We start from the raw sequence: 15,161 nt of genomic DNA, 5'->3' as shown, positions 1-15,161 counted from the left end.
ACAATCCCTCCCTTCAGGTTCCAGCCTCGCACTAGAAGCATGGACTGGAGGCGCATGAGTGTCCTGGATGTGGGCCGTGTGACACGGGAGATGGATGTGGCCACCCTGCAGGAGAACCTCATTGACATCACCTTCTGCACCTTGGACCAGGAGGTGTGCAGCCACTGTTCGCAGCCTTTGGACCAGGCGCTGCTCAATGTGCTGCGCCTAGTGCAGCTCTCCATCGAGTACCTGCTGCACTGCCAGGACTTCCTGACTACCAGAGTGACCATGCTGGAGGTGCACCTGCAAGCCATCCTGAGCCAGCTGTCACAGAGTCAGCAGCAGCTGGAATGCCAGGCTGAAGAGATCAGAAATTTGCGGGAGGAAAGGCGCCAGCAACGCGAGATGATAGAACACTTGCAGCAGCTTCTGCAATGGTCAGGTGGCCAGAGCTACTATATGGTGAGGAATATCAACAAGGCAAGGGGAGTGGAAGGCCTGGGTGCCCAGCCACTGGTCCACCTGGGCCACACCTTGCCCTGGGCCCTAAGGCTGCTATGGGCCACAGCCATTGATTAGAAGCAGATTTTAGAGATGCTGCTCATGGCCAGAGAGCCTGAATGGCTGGTTAGGTTATATCTACTGTGTGTGTGTGTGTAGATCATACAGGTGTAGCAGATGTGTGTATGAAGGATGTGTGTGCATCGAGTGTGTGTTTATGGAGAGATTGTTTCTAAGGCATGTTTGTATGAAGGGTGTTTGTGTGCTTATGGAAGGTGTAATTACGTGTGTCTAATGTGTATATGTGAATATTTGGAAGGTCCGTTTGTATGTGGTATGTGTGTGTAGTGTGTGGTGTGTAATGTGTGCCCCTGAGTGTGTGGAAGTGTACATATAAAGATGTATTTATGGTTGTGTGCATGAGTCAGGGTGTAGGTATGTCTAAGGGTGTGTGTATTTGTGGTAGGTGTGAGTATATATGTTTGTGTGTACATGAGGACTTTGTGTGTGCACTTAGAGAGTGCCATGTAAGGGTGTATGTAAGAAGTGTTTGTGTGTGTGTGAGAGAGATGATTGTGTGCCAAGGGACTGATAGAGTGAGGCCCATTGTGAAAAACGATCTCCATTATTGAATCAAGTGACAGTTCATGAGCCTGAGTGGCATTTGAGCACTAGGATGTATTTGCATGGAAAGTGCGGTTTGGGGACAGTTGCCCTGTAATAAATTGTCATGTTGGCCAGGCCTGTTGCCACACACTGAGGATATAGTCCCAAGTCATGCTGGTTCAGATTTTCAAGAAATTCATAGTTTGAGAGTAGGTGGGACAGAAGGAATCATTAAAATAGAGTGGTAGTTGACAAATTTGGTGAATTGCTAATTATGACATAAGGGTCAGAACCCTTTCACTACTAAGTGACCAAACAATGATCTAAGTTGGGTTAGGCCAAGAAGGAATTTATTGGTTGACTTAACTGAAAAATCCAGGGTTACAGTGGCACAAAAGTATGGCTTTGTCCCAGGAACAAGATGGCACCAGAATCTCGTTTCTTTCTCTGAAGCTCTTGGCAATTCTTCCTCAGGGTAGATTCCACTCTCAGAGAGATCCTTACCTGTGGTAGGAAGTTGGGCCACAGTAATGCCAACTTCTCATTTTTCAGGATTTAAGGTTGCTCTGCCAGAGGGCCAAAGTTGTTCCCAGAACCCCAGCTAGTATTTCATGCTCTCAGTGCCTCAGCCAGTCACAGGGCCCTGGAAATGCAGGGCTCTGATTGGCTTTGGTATCGGTCACGTGTTTCATGGAGCTGGGGTGGACTGAAGGCCATTCCTTGAGTGTAAGATAAGGGTAACTCCCCAGAAGAAAGCTGGGTGCTCTTATCAGAGGAAGAGGGTATGGCTAATATACTGCCAGAAATGAACAGATGTCCTTTGTAGGTGGAGAAAGTGTTAAGGTAAATGGCTGAGGAGCTGTGGGAGCACAGAGGTGGGAGAGGAGGAGTCTTCCTGAGGTGGTGTTTCAACAAGCCTTGAATGTTGAGCACAGTTTTGTAAAGGAATGTTATGGGCAGGGGCAACCAAGGTGCCACAGTGAGAAGGACGCTCAGGGTAATGATTCTGGGTGGCCTGAGGTGGGTTTGGGCAGGAGACTGGTGAGAGGTGTGGCAGGAGAGGAGAGCAGAGCCAGGTCACAGTGGCCTCAAACATTGTGTAAGAGAGTGCATTTGAGTCTGAAGGCAGCGGTGGCTGTCCAACTTCAGGGACCTGTCTTTTGAGTGGGCTGCTTGAGGTGGAATTGGGGAAGCAGGTAAGGGTGCGATGAGGGGAAGGACTTGAAATGTGGCTTTCTAAACTCTTCCGCAACCCACCCACCTCACATTCCTTCTGACAACTAGAAACTCATTTGTGTTATTTTAGAACTCCAGAGTGAGCAAAGTCTGTCAACCCAGGGTGGGGGGGGGGGGGGGCTTACATTTGACTTTGGGTTGTAAAAACCTTAAATCTCAGTTGTATGAATCAGACCTAAGTCTATTTTTCCATCTTATGAGCACAGTGTAGAGAGAGGTATTCTGGGGCTGGTGCGGAAGGACACAACCATCACGGACCCTGTTCTTTGTGGGTTTCTTTGCCAGCCTCATCATGTGACTTCTGCCTCATGGTCCGTGATAGCTGGCTATGTTCCACCTCTCAAGTCCAAGTCCACATTCAATTCAGCAGGGTGGGGCAGGGGGAGGAATGTCGTGTCTCTTTCTTCAATGACACTTCCCAGAAGTTGCATATACCGCTTCTGCTTGCATGTCAGTAGACAAGATTGAGTCTCATGGCCACACCTGTAGGCAAGGGAGGACGGGACATACAGTGTTTACTCTCATCAGCTTTAGGACCAGCTAAAACTCACGGTTTCTGTTGCTAAGGAAACAGGGAAATGGGTACTGGGAGACCACTGGCCACTTCAGTCATATTTGCTCTTGTGTAAAGACTGCAGATAATCTTTCCCCTTCCTCTACTGGCTGGCAATGGCAGCCCGCAGTGCAGTGTTGGAAGAAGTTTGAAATTTCACAGTGAAAAGGATGATGGGGTAGATTGGCAGTGTCTGAAAACCGTGAAGAAAGTGAGGTAGACTCAGAGATGCTGTTGTTAGTGTCCTTGCTCTGGTGATTGTCAACCCTGGGGTGGGTCCTGGACAAGTGTGTCTTTTAAAAACTTTACATTGTGGAAAATTTCACACATATACACCAAAAGAGAGAGTAACATAATGAACCTTCATCTCCACAATAACCAGCCCGATAGTTACCAACTCATGGCAGTGTTGTTGCATTTGTTCCCCTACCCACTTCTCTCCACTCCTGAATTGTTTTTGAAGTCTATTAGTCATATGATTTTCTCTATAAATATTTCAGTGCATATGTCCAACAGACAAGGATCCCCACTTTTGAACGTAAATACAATGTCATCATCACACCATAAAAAAACAACACAAAGTTCTTGGTACATCAAATGGATAGTCAGTGTTCACAGTTCCCTAGGATACTGGTAGTAGTTATAAGCTCAGTTATGTATATGTGGGGGGTTGACATGACTGCCTTACTCAGAAAATGAATTTTTTGGTGCCCCAGGAGTCCCAAGGTAATGGGAGTTTTGACAGAGGGAGAATCCCAGGCTGATTCAGGTGACTTAATCCTACACTTCCCACTACTTGCTCTCTGTGTAGTGCCATCTGTGTGAGAAGACGTTCCTGAGTGCCTCCTATCTCTGGAGCCACCTTCAACAGAGCCATGAGGGCACGGCGCAAGGCAGTGAGTCCAGGTGGCCCTCCTGGGCTTGTGGAAGGACCTTGACTAGAATTCAGTGGGTGGCGGCACATACATCACCTAAGGTGCCCTCAGAACCTCATCATACATTGGAGGATGGGATGATCCCACCATCCATCCTGGAGATCCTAATTGGGCCTGGGAGGGTTTCTGAGTACGTGTGTAGAAATAAAGTCCTTGTACTCACGCAGGTAGGTTCCAGTCTTAGCTTTGTCCCTTTCAGTTCTTTGACTATGGTCAATGCTTCCCCCTCTGAGTCTCAGTGGCTTTCACTATGAATGGGGCAGTTAGCCTGAGTGAATTAGAAGGGCCCTTCCCTCCTGCCTTCTGCCAATGTGCTGTTCTCTGATGCTAACTATGAATGAGCTTCCATGGGGTTAATGACCAGTCAGGCCAGTTCTTGGACTTGATTATTACATAATCTGATTATGACAAGATCACTTTAATTTTACTGTGTCACATTCCTAAAGAGCACCAAGCTGTATGTTTTCCCCATGTAGAGGTTTGCATGTTTTATAGCCATGGTTGTTAATTTAATATGAAATAACTGTTAAAACATAAAATATAAACTTGGAAACATAAATATAAAAATCCCATAATAAAACTTTTTCTTACTTTTCCCCCACTTTAATTCCTTTTTTAAAGAATAGACTTGGAGTTTTAAAATAGCACCATTTACCGGATCACTGTGTGGTTGTTATGTATGTAACTCTTCTTGGTTCTGCATTGGAGACTGCTAAAAAAAAAAATGGGTTTTCCACTTCTCAATATGTTTTCATTAAAAGATGTTTCTTTAAAGAATGTTTGAATGCCCATTCTTAGAGCACAATTATTGGCAGTAGCTAAGATGTGGAAGGAAGCAAGATGTCCACTGAGCCTTTAGGACATTATGCTAGGTGAAACAAGTCAGTCACAAAAGGACAAATACTGTCATGGTTTTAGTTATATGAGGTACATAGTGTCATCAACCTCATAGAAACAAGGAGTAGAATGGTGGTTGTCATGGGCTGGTGGGAGGGGGAATGAGAAATTATTGTTAACTCATTATAGAATTTCCTTTTCCAAGAGGAGAAATGTCATGGGCATGGATGGTGGTGATGGTTGCACAAGATTATGAAAGTATTTAATGCACTGAACTGAACACCTAGAAACGGTTGAGAATGGTGACTTTTGTGTTACATGTATTTTACCACAATCAAAAAAATTGAATAAAGTGCAATAGATATAGAAAACTTAAATACAGGAGGTAGAAGGGAGAAAATAAAAATCATGGACAATATACCTGCAGTTACTATTTTGGTGCATTCTCTGTTACTATTTTTCTCTCTACATACATAATTGCACAGGTTGCAGTTTTGACCTCGTTTATCTTCAATAAAGAATATATCGTGTTTTCCAATGCCATGAAATCATCTTTGTAAACACCATTTTTAATGGCTGAATAGTATCTCATCAAATGGCTACAGTAATTTATTTCACAAGGGAATTATTTCCTAATTTATATGGGTTACTCCAAGATTTCCCTGCCATAAACCACATGAGGAATACCATTAATGTATGTAAATCTTTGTGCATATTCCTTCTCATTTCCTTAACGTAAATTGCAATAAGTAGAGGGAAAACAAGTTCCTCAGGCAACTTTGCTATACTAATGTTCATGACCTTTTCATTAGCTTCTTAGCTCTCCCATTCTACACTCATTCCATGTCACCTATTAACCCAAATCAATTTATATTGCATCTGAAAAGTGCTTCTTTCCAAAAACTCCAATCTAAGAAAAGCCATCTCTCTCTTCAAAGAACGGCTTAGAGTTCTCATAACAGTGCCATGGATGGAACTGGAGAGCATTATGCTAAGTGAAATAAGCCAGGCGGTGAGGAACAAATACCATACGATCTCACCTTTAACTGGAACATAATCAATAGAAGAAAAAAGCAAACAAAATATAACCAGAGACATTGAAGTTAAGAACAATCTAACAATACCCCGGGGTGGGGGGGGTGGGGGACAGTGGGAAGAGGGGATTACAGGAACTACTATAAAGGACACATGGACAAAATCAAGGGGGAGAGTGGAGGTGAGGGAGGGAGGTGGGTTCAGCTGGGGTGGGGTAGAGGGATGGGGAGAAAAGGCATACAACTGTAATTGAATAACAATAAAAATTAAAATTAAATTAAATTAAATTAAAAAAAGAAAAATTACTAAATGTACTTTGAAAAGTAACAAAGGTACAGTTGGTGTCTTTTTCACTAACCCGCAACCCCCATTGCTTTATCACTATGTGGTTTAGTTAGAATGTTCTGTTATAATTCATTCTAAATCTCTCTTCTAAGTCAAAAAAACTTCAAGTACATACTTAAATCAACCTTGTCTAAAATGTTCATTCATAATGCATGGTGCTTTTCTTTCACTTGCAATTTCAAACTATCGGTTTAAATGCCATTATTGGAAAAAGTGGACTTACAACTACAGTTACTTCCATCGCTTCACACTCCTCTCTGACTGCTGTCAGCACCCATGGACATGTTCGCTCCATTCACAGTCAGTGTGTGCGCTCTATTGGGAGTTCTGCTGCTCTTGCTCTAGTACCTTTCTACTCCCATTTCTCTGTGTGAGCACTGTCAAAGGCGTTATGTTAAATGACAGTGAGAGCTCACATTTATTCAGCATCACGACAGGCACTATGCTCAGCACTTTGCTTGATCATGTTTCATTATCAAACAACCCTCCCAGTTAGGTGCTATTATTATGTCCATCTTCCAGTTGGGAAAGTGGGGGTCCAATAGGTGAAGTTGTTTCCCAAGGTCAGTGTACACGGTAAGTGGAAAAGCGGGTGTGAGGCCGAGGTGTGTGATTGGTAACATAGGCAAGGGACTACACTCCAGTGACTTTTTCCCCTAAACCGGTCATCCTCTGCTTGCATGGTCCCCACAGAGACACAGGAGCAGGAAAAGTCTATGCAGCAGGTGGTACGAGACCTGCGGGCCCAGCTGACATCAACTCAGGAGGAGCTGACAGCCCTCTTGAAGAAGCAGAGGCAGCGGCAGGTGGGCATGGACAAGAGACAGCAGGACACTCCATTCATGGACTGCCTGGGGACCTGGGATGCACATGGAGCCCACAGGCCAAAGTTCTGGTGGTTTCTCACAACTGGGAGTCAGAGCTAGGGTGGCATCTTCCCTAAGTGGCAAATGACTTTAGATCATCTGGGAAGGAAAATTCAGTTATTTTGCCAGACCTGTCTGGCCAAAAGTAGAGCAGAGAGTTGAAGTTTCCTGCATTATTCCGCACCCTTGGAAGGTATTGGACCTGAATGTAAACTTCTTACACAGTAGACTCAGCTCTTTCAGGACAGAGCATGGGTCTTGTGGAAGCTCCAGAATCCAGCCCAGAGGAGGTTCTCAGTGAATATTTGTAAAAGGAAAACCCATAAATTCTCTTACTCATTTCTTCCTTTCTTCATTCACCCTTCCATCTCTCAGCACCTATTCAATGATCATCAACTGTGCCAGGCCCAGTCCATTCTGAGGAGCTGAAAGACAGGAACAGCACAATCTCTATCCTCAAGGGATTGGAAAGTTCAGCTCAAAGTCGGCCCACTCCAAGTGCAAGCAACGGGGGCTGTGGGACAAATGTTCTGTGGGTCTCCATGGTGACCTGCAAGACACAGGGCCCTAGTATTTTCTCAGTAAATATTTGCCATGATTAATGATTCTATTGTTCGGAATTAATGATTCTATAGTTCCTGATGTTCTTTGTAGGAAGCAAAGACCACCTGTCAGAGGGAAAGAGACACTAAAGCCATGTTTGAGGAGTGGAAAGAAGAGCTATCTGAAGAAATAGACCAACAAAAAAAAGTACTTTGGGATGAGCTGATAAGTTTCGTCCTCTCTGACTTTCCGTCAGAAGAGGTACCCAGTGGAAAAGACTTTTCAAATTTCCTTTGTTGAAAATGTGCTTCTGTGGTCTCAAAATTCATTTGCTTGTTTTGTGCTAGTTGTCTTTCCTCTGCCATGTGGGGGCTCAGGTACCGTGAGGCCAGATGCTGCAGACCAGTGTCTGGGATTGCATCTCTGCTCTATGCCACACTGGCCCTGTGACAGTAGGCAAGTTACTTAACCTTCCCGTGCCTCAGTTTCTTTTCAGTAAGATGGGTTGCTGAGAGGGTTAAACTAGCACAGAGCACTTAACATTATCTACTATTTAGTAAGAACTTCCTAGACATTATTTTATTAATGCAAAGGACTTTTCTCCCTGGATAAGAAATGAGGCAACATTTAAACGAATGTATTTTTCTTCCAACACGTATCTGCTGAGTGCTGGCTGCATGACAGGAAGACTGAGGGTTCTGTGGAGCTCACACAAATAGCTCACAGTTATCAACTGTATCTGCTGTTTTCCAGCTCCTGTGCAGAGCACCTTACATACGTTAATTTTTAACACTCCTAAATATCACACAACATAACACTCTCAAAGTAGGCACCTCATGAGCTTATTAATTTCATCTTTCAAGTATTTTTAAAGCTATTTAACATTCCTCCTCTTCAGGTCAGGACACTGTGGCCACATGGCTTGCGCGAGGTCACACAGCTACTAAGAGACAGAACCTTGCTGGGGTTGGAACCTAGCTCTTTAAACCTCAAAGTTCCAGCTTTTCTCATGGGTATATTATTGAGTCTGTTCAGGGAAACTTTATTCAACTTACCCCAGGACTGTATCTTGGCATGTAAACCGGTATGACTAAAACTGTGTCAGGGGAAAAGGTTTAAGGAGAAATATCTTCAGAATGAATTTAGCTCCTATTGGTCCTCTGAACATCAAGGAAAATCTAGTTTTTGAAGATGAACTAGTGGTGTTTCTCACAATCATTCCACATTTTGCCTATAGAGGTAACTTTTGTGGAAGGGGATTGTCATGGGTATGGCTGGAATTTGGGGGGTTCAGTCCCGACACTCCGAGTCGGAAAGTGGAGGGTGGGAGGAGGTGGGGTTGAAATGACAGCTCTGTGTGTGTTCACTATAGTAACCAGGACCCTTCTGTCCTAAATGCTTCCCCAGTGTGGTCAGGGATGATTTGGGGAAAGTTAGGTGCTGCTTCCCCAAACAGACCTCTCACTTCCAACCCCGGCTCCTCAACCCTCATTCCTGAGCTCATCTAACACTTCCTGACTCCACACTTACCCTGACACTGTGCTGGCCGACCAGGCATTCCATACATAGGCCCTGATTAGATTTTGGGTTGTTCAGAAATCCCTTCATCAAAGGTCAAAGGGTGACTTTCAGTTAGGAAATTGTGAGTTTTGGTAAATGAGAACATAATTTTTACATAGCCAGTTTCCTTTCAACTTGAATCACATTCTACTAAATTTCAATGTTATTAATATAGGAGCCAACTGAATACAAAATTCTGTATAGGTGGATAACAAGCTCGTTAATACATTTTCTTAATTCTCAAGGAAAGACATCAGGTAAGATTCCATTTGGAGTGATTGTGAAAAATACTGTAAGAAGGTCCATTTTCTACCCATCTGTGTGAATTTCCTTCTCTGGGTCCAACCCTGAGACCTCAGGAGAACACTAGAGGAGGAGAAGCAGACTAGTGTGGACGCTCACACCTGTGCTGATCTGTAATGAGCACAGGTTGGGAGTTTGTGGTTGGAGTAATATGTGCCCATCTTACTCTGCTCCAGACGTAAAAGAAAAAACCAAGGTTAGATCTTCATCTAAACAAAACCATACCCTGCCATTTACAGAAACCAGTGGCCCCGCAGTCCCCCAGTGCTGTGTGCTCCAACCTGTGGGCTCTGCAGGATGCCGAGTGCGAGGAACTGCTCAGGCAGACAGAGGAGTATGAAGCCCTGAGAATTCTCAAGGACCGGAAAGTTCAGGTGAGTAAATCCTATGTGCCTATCCTCCCAAAGCCACCCAACAACCCTGTGTCCTCTTCCAAAGTTTCCATTTCTGTTCCATGGTGTAGGATAGTTTAAAGACATCAAAACTTGTATATTTTCAGATCATCTGCCCATACAAGAAACATAGAATGGGGTTTTGGGGATGTTTGAGTGAGACTGTTGATATACATGTGTACAACATCAGATTTACGTGGGATCTTTTTCAAAATACACACAGCTGTGTCTTCTTGAACAACCTTGCCCACATTGTCACTCCAACCGAGCTGAAAACAACTCTTAGAGACTGTAACAAACTGCTGGATTTGAAAATATTTGGGATGGACATAGTAGTGTGGTGGTATTTCACAACTGGCTCCATGGAACCAGAAATCTTTGATTTGTAGCATTTCCAGTTTTCTGTCTTGTCAGTATTCCCATCAAGGCCGATTTTGTGCTACCAACCTACGGTCAACAAATATGGAATTGGGAAGGTGGGGAAATGCAGACAATTATAACTGAATAAAAACAAATAAATGAATTTAAAAAATAAAGAAAAGAAAAGAAAAGAAAAGAAAAGAAAAGAAAATAATTCTGCTAGGGGTTAAAAAACTTCCAAAAAGTTAATGAGCCAAGACTCATTCATATACATTCATTCAATGTATTCAACAAATGAATATTTTTTGAGTGGCTATTGTGTGACAGGTAGATGTCTGAAAACAAAGTTCCCATAACTTTAATCCATAACAACCCCCAAAATTAATAAGATGAATAAAAGCTACACTAATTAAGTATAGCATGAACAAGAATAAAATGACTGAAAGCAAGAAAAAAACACAAAACGATGCACTGGCCTTTTCAGAAACCAGGGGCCTCGCAGTCCCCCAGTGATGTCTGCTCCAACCTGTGGGCTTTGCAGGATGCCGAGTGCGAGGAACTGCTGAGGCAGACAGAGGAGTATGAGGCCCTGAGATTTCTCAAGGACCGGAAAGTTCAGGTGAGCAAATCCTGTGTGTATCCTCCCAAAGCAAGCCAACAGCCCTGTGTCCTCTTCCAAAGTTTCCATTTCTGTTCCATGGTGTAGGATAGTTTAAAGACATCAAAACTGGTTGTTGATTGAGGAAGGAAGATGGCGGCAACATATGTGGGAGCAGAGTCCACTTCCCCTCAACGCCAGGGAAATATCTACCTTATCTGAGGAGCAGAGCGAACAGCCAACAGTATTCCAGCATATATGAAGATCAGAGACCAAAGATAGAGGACATTGAAAGATCTGACGGTGAGACAAAAAAACCTGGAGTGCTGAAAAGACTAGAGTTAGACCGTGTTAAACCCATAAACGTCAGCTCAAGACCAGTGAGCACAGGAGATTAAGGAGACAGCACCACCGAATCCCATTGGTATTCTACCATAGAAGTTCATACCATAAACCCAGGGAGTCAGAATAGAGCAATTTAAGAAGCAGAGGCCAACAAGAAGAGTCTCACAAACAATGGGAAGACAAAGAAACAATTCCCAAATGAAAGGAAAGGAGGAAGCCTCAGAAAGAATGCTAACTGAAAAAGAGGCAAGTCAACTATCAGATACTAAGTTCAAAGCAATGGTCATCAGGAAGCTCACTGAGCTCTCTGAGCTCTAAGAGAACTACCAGAAACTACAAGGAAACTACAATGAACTCACTGCAAACTCTATCAACTGAAAAAGGAAATAGAAATTATCAACAAGAGCCAAGAGGAACTGAACAATACAATTTCTGAATTGAAGAACACAGTAGAAGGAATAAAAAGCAGACTTGATGAAGCAGAGGATCGGATCAGCAAGCTGGAGGACAAAGTAGAAAAAAACACCCAGAAAGAGCAAGAAAAGGAAAACAGGCTCAGAAAGAATGAAGAGGCAATAAGGGAAATGCGGGACAACATGAAACGTAACAATATCCGTATAATAGGAATACCAGAAGGAGAAGAAGAAGAGCAAGGTATATAAAACCTGTTTGAAAAAGTAATGATGGAAAATTTCCCTAATCTGAGGAGAGAAAAAGGCACCCAAATCCAGGAATCATAGAGAGTCCCAAGCAAGAGGAACCCAAAGACACCCACTGCAAGACACATCATAATTAAAATGGCAAATTTCCAAGACAAAGAGAGGATCTTAAAGGCAGCAAGGGAGAAAAAGGAAGTAACATACAAGGGAGCCCCAATAAGGTTAGCAACTGACTTCTCAATGGAAACGCTCCAAGACACAAGAGAATGGCAAAAAATATTCCAAGTAGTGAGAACCAGAGGCCTGCAACCAAGACTACTTTACCCAGCAAGGCTCTCAATCAAGATAGAAGGCCAAATAAAGAGTTTCCCAGACACAAGAAGTCTAAAAGAATACAGCTCCACCAAACCAGCTCTGCAAGAGATGCTAAAGGGACTGCTTTAAGGAAAGGAAGGAAAAGAGAAAGACAGAGGAACACAGGTAGGAAATAATGGCAATGAATAACAACCTATCGATAATAACCTTAAGCGTAAATGGATTAAATGCTCCAATCAAAAGACATAGAATAGCTGAATGGATAAGAAAACATGACCCACACATATGCTGCCTACAAGAGACCCATCTCAGGACAAAAGACTTACACAGACTGAAAGTGAAGGGCTGGAAACAAATTTTCCAAGCAAACGGACAGGAAAAACAAGCAGGGGTAGCAATACTCATATCAGACAAAATAGACTTCCAAAGAAGGGCCATAAAGAAAGACCCAGAAGGTCACTTCATAATACTCAAAGGAAGAATCCACCAAGAAGACATAAACATTGTAAATATATATGCACCCAACATAGGAGCACCCAAATACATAAAGAAAATCTTGGAGGATTTCAAGAAAGATATTGACAGCAACACAATTATAGTAGGGGATTTTAACACCCCACTATCAAAAATGGACAGGTCTTCCAAACAAAATATCAACAAAGATATTGTGTCACTTAATAATACCCTAGAGGAAATGGACTTAACTGATATATACAGAGCTTTTCATCCCAAAGAAGCAAAATACACATTCTTTTCAAGTGTCCATGGAAATTTTTCAAAGATAGACCACATGATAGGACACAAAGCAAGCCTCAACAAATTCAAGAAAATTGAAATCATATCAAGAACTTTCTCTGACCACAAGGGTCTGAAACTAGAAACCAACCCCAAAGGAAAAAACCCAAAACATTCAAAATCATGGAGACTGAATAGCATGCTATTAAACAATGAATGGGTCAAGAACGAGATTAGGGAAGAAATCAAAAACTTCCTGGAAACAAATGAAAACGAACTCACAACAACCCAAAACCTATGGGACACAGCAAAGGCAGTCCTGAGAGGGAAGTTCATAGCAATACAGGCCTACCTTAAGAAGTTAGAAACAGTTCAAACAAACAACCTAACCCTATGCCTACAAGAACTGGAGGAACAACAACAAAGACAGCCCAGAGCAAGCAGAAGGAAGGAAATAACCAAGATCAGAGCAGAACTAAATGACATAGAGACTAAAAGCACAATTGTAAGGATCAATGAATCCAGGAGCTGGTTCTTTGAAAAGATAAACAAAATCGACAAGCCTTTAAGTAGGCTCATCAAGAAGAAAAGAGAGAGGATCCAAATAAACAGAATTAGAAATGAAAGAGGAGAGATTACAACTGATGCCACAGAAATACAAAGGATTGTAAGAAATTACTATGAAGAACTGTATGCTAAGAAATTTGAAAACCTAGATGAAATGGACACATTTCTAGAAAAATATAATCTTCCAAAACTGAATGAAGAAGAAGCAGAAAACCTGAACAGACCAATAACAGCAAAGGAAATTGAAGCAGTCATCAAAAAACTCCCATCACACAAAAGCCCTGGACCAGATGGTTTCACAGGAGATTTCTACAAAGCATTTAAGGAAGAGCTAACCCCTATCCTCCACAGACTATTCGAAAAAATCCAAACTGATGGAAGACTCCCAAACTCTTTTTATGAAGGCAACATCATCCTAATCCCAAAACCAGATAAAGACACAACGAAGAAAGAAAACTTCAGGCCAATATCGCTGATGAACATAGATGCTAAAATTCTCAACAAAATATTAGCAAACCGTATCCAGCAATATATTAAAAAGATCATCCACCATGACCAAGTGGGATTCCTCCCAGGGATGCAAGGATGGTACAATATTCGCAAATCAATAAATATAATACATCACATCAACAACAGCAAAGACAAAAATCACATGATCATATCAATAGATGCGGAAAAAGTGTTCGATAAGATACAGCACCCATTTCTGATAAAAACACTCAGCAAAGTGGGAATAAAGGGAGCAGTCCTCAACATAATAAAGGCCATATATGAGAGACCTACAGCCAACATCACACTCAATGGACAAAAACTTAGAGCTTTCCCACTAAGATCAGGAACAAGACAAGGATGCCCTCTCTCACCACTCCTATTCAACATAGTATTGGAAGTCCTAGCCACAGCAATCAGACAAGAAAAAGCAATAAGAGGCATCCAAATTGGAAAGGAGGAAATGAAACTATCACTGTTTGCAGACGACATGATAGTGTACATGGAAAACCCTATAGACTCCACCAAAAAACTACTCGACCTAATAAATGAATTTGGCAAAACAGCTGGATACAGAGTCAATACCCAGAAATCAAAGGCATTCTTGTACACCAGCAACGAAACTGCAGAAACAGAAATCAGGAAAAAAATCCCATTCGATATAGCAACAAGAAAAATAAAGTACCTAGGAATAAACCTTACCAAGGAGGTAAAAGACGTGTAATCAGAAAACTACACAACATTGAAAAAAGAAATTAAGGAAGACACAAACAAATGGAAGCATGTACCATGTTCATGGATTGGAAGAATTAACATCATCAAAATGGCCATACTACCCAAAGCAATTTATAGATTCAATGCAATCCCTATTAGAGTACCCATGACATATTTCACAGATATAGAACAAACATTTCAGAAATTCATATGGAACCATAAACGACCCCGAATAGCTGCAGCAATTTTGAGAAAGAAGAACAAAGCAGGAGGGATCACAATACCTGATATCAAACTGTATTACAAGGCGACTGTAATCCAAACAGCCTGGTACTGGCATAAAAACAGGCACATAGACCAATGGAACAGAACAGAGAGCCCAGAAATAAACTCAAGTCTATATGGTCAATTAATATTTGACAAAGGAGGCAGGAGCATAAAATGGAGCAAAAACAGCCTCTTCAACAGATGGTGTTGGGAGATCTGGACAGCTACGTGCAAAAAAATGAAACTCGATCACCAACTTACGCCATACACGAAAATAAACTCAAGATGGATAAAAGACTTAAATATAAGTTGTAACACCATAAAAGTCCTTGAGGAAAACATTGACAGGAAAATCTCAGACATTCCACGCAGCAACATCCTCACAGACACATCCCCTAAAGCAAGGGACATAAAGGAA

The 15,161-nt window shown here is 42.3% G+C and overlaps 1 protein-coding gene across 1 annotated transcript in view; it reads left to right on the top strand.

Annotated features, from left to right (window-relative positions):
* Positions 1-39: 39 nt before the first annotated feature.
* Positions 40-15,161, top strand: part of LOC112309673 (trichohyalin) — a 95,667-nt gene continuing 80,545 nt past the window's right edge. The window contains exons 1-6 of the mRNA XM_071220502.1: positions 40-444; positions 3,690-3,774; positions 6,724-6,836; positions 7,551-7,700; positions 9,542-9,676; positions 10,539-10,673. Coding sequence (XP_071076603.1) covers positions 40-444; positions 3,690-3,774; positions 6,724-6,836; positions 7,551-7,700; positions 9,542-9,676; positions 10,539-10,673 — 1,023 coding nt within the window. The remainder of the gene's footprint in view (positions 445-3,689; positions 3,775-6,723; positions 6,837-7,550; positions 7,701-9,541; positions 9,677-10,538; positions 10,674-15,161) is intronic.

This window comes from Desmodus rotundus, unplaced genomic scaffold (genome assembly GCF_022682495.2).
Source record: "Desmodus rotundus isolate HL8 unplaced genomic scaffold, HLdesRot8A.1 manual_scaffold_63, whole genome shotgun sequence".
Classification (NCBI taxonomy): domain Eukaryota; kingdom Metazoa; phylum Chordata; class Mammalia; order Chiroptera; family Phyllostomidae; genus Desmodus; species Desmodus rotundus.
The sequence above is the reverse complement of the archived record's forward strand: the minus strand, read 5'-3'. Positions and strand labels throughout refer to the sequence as shown.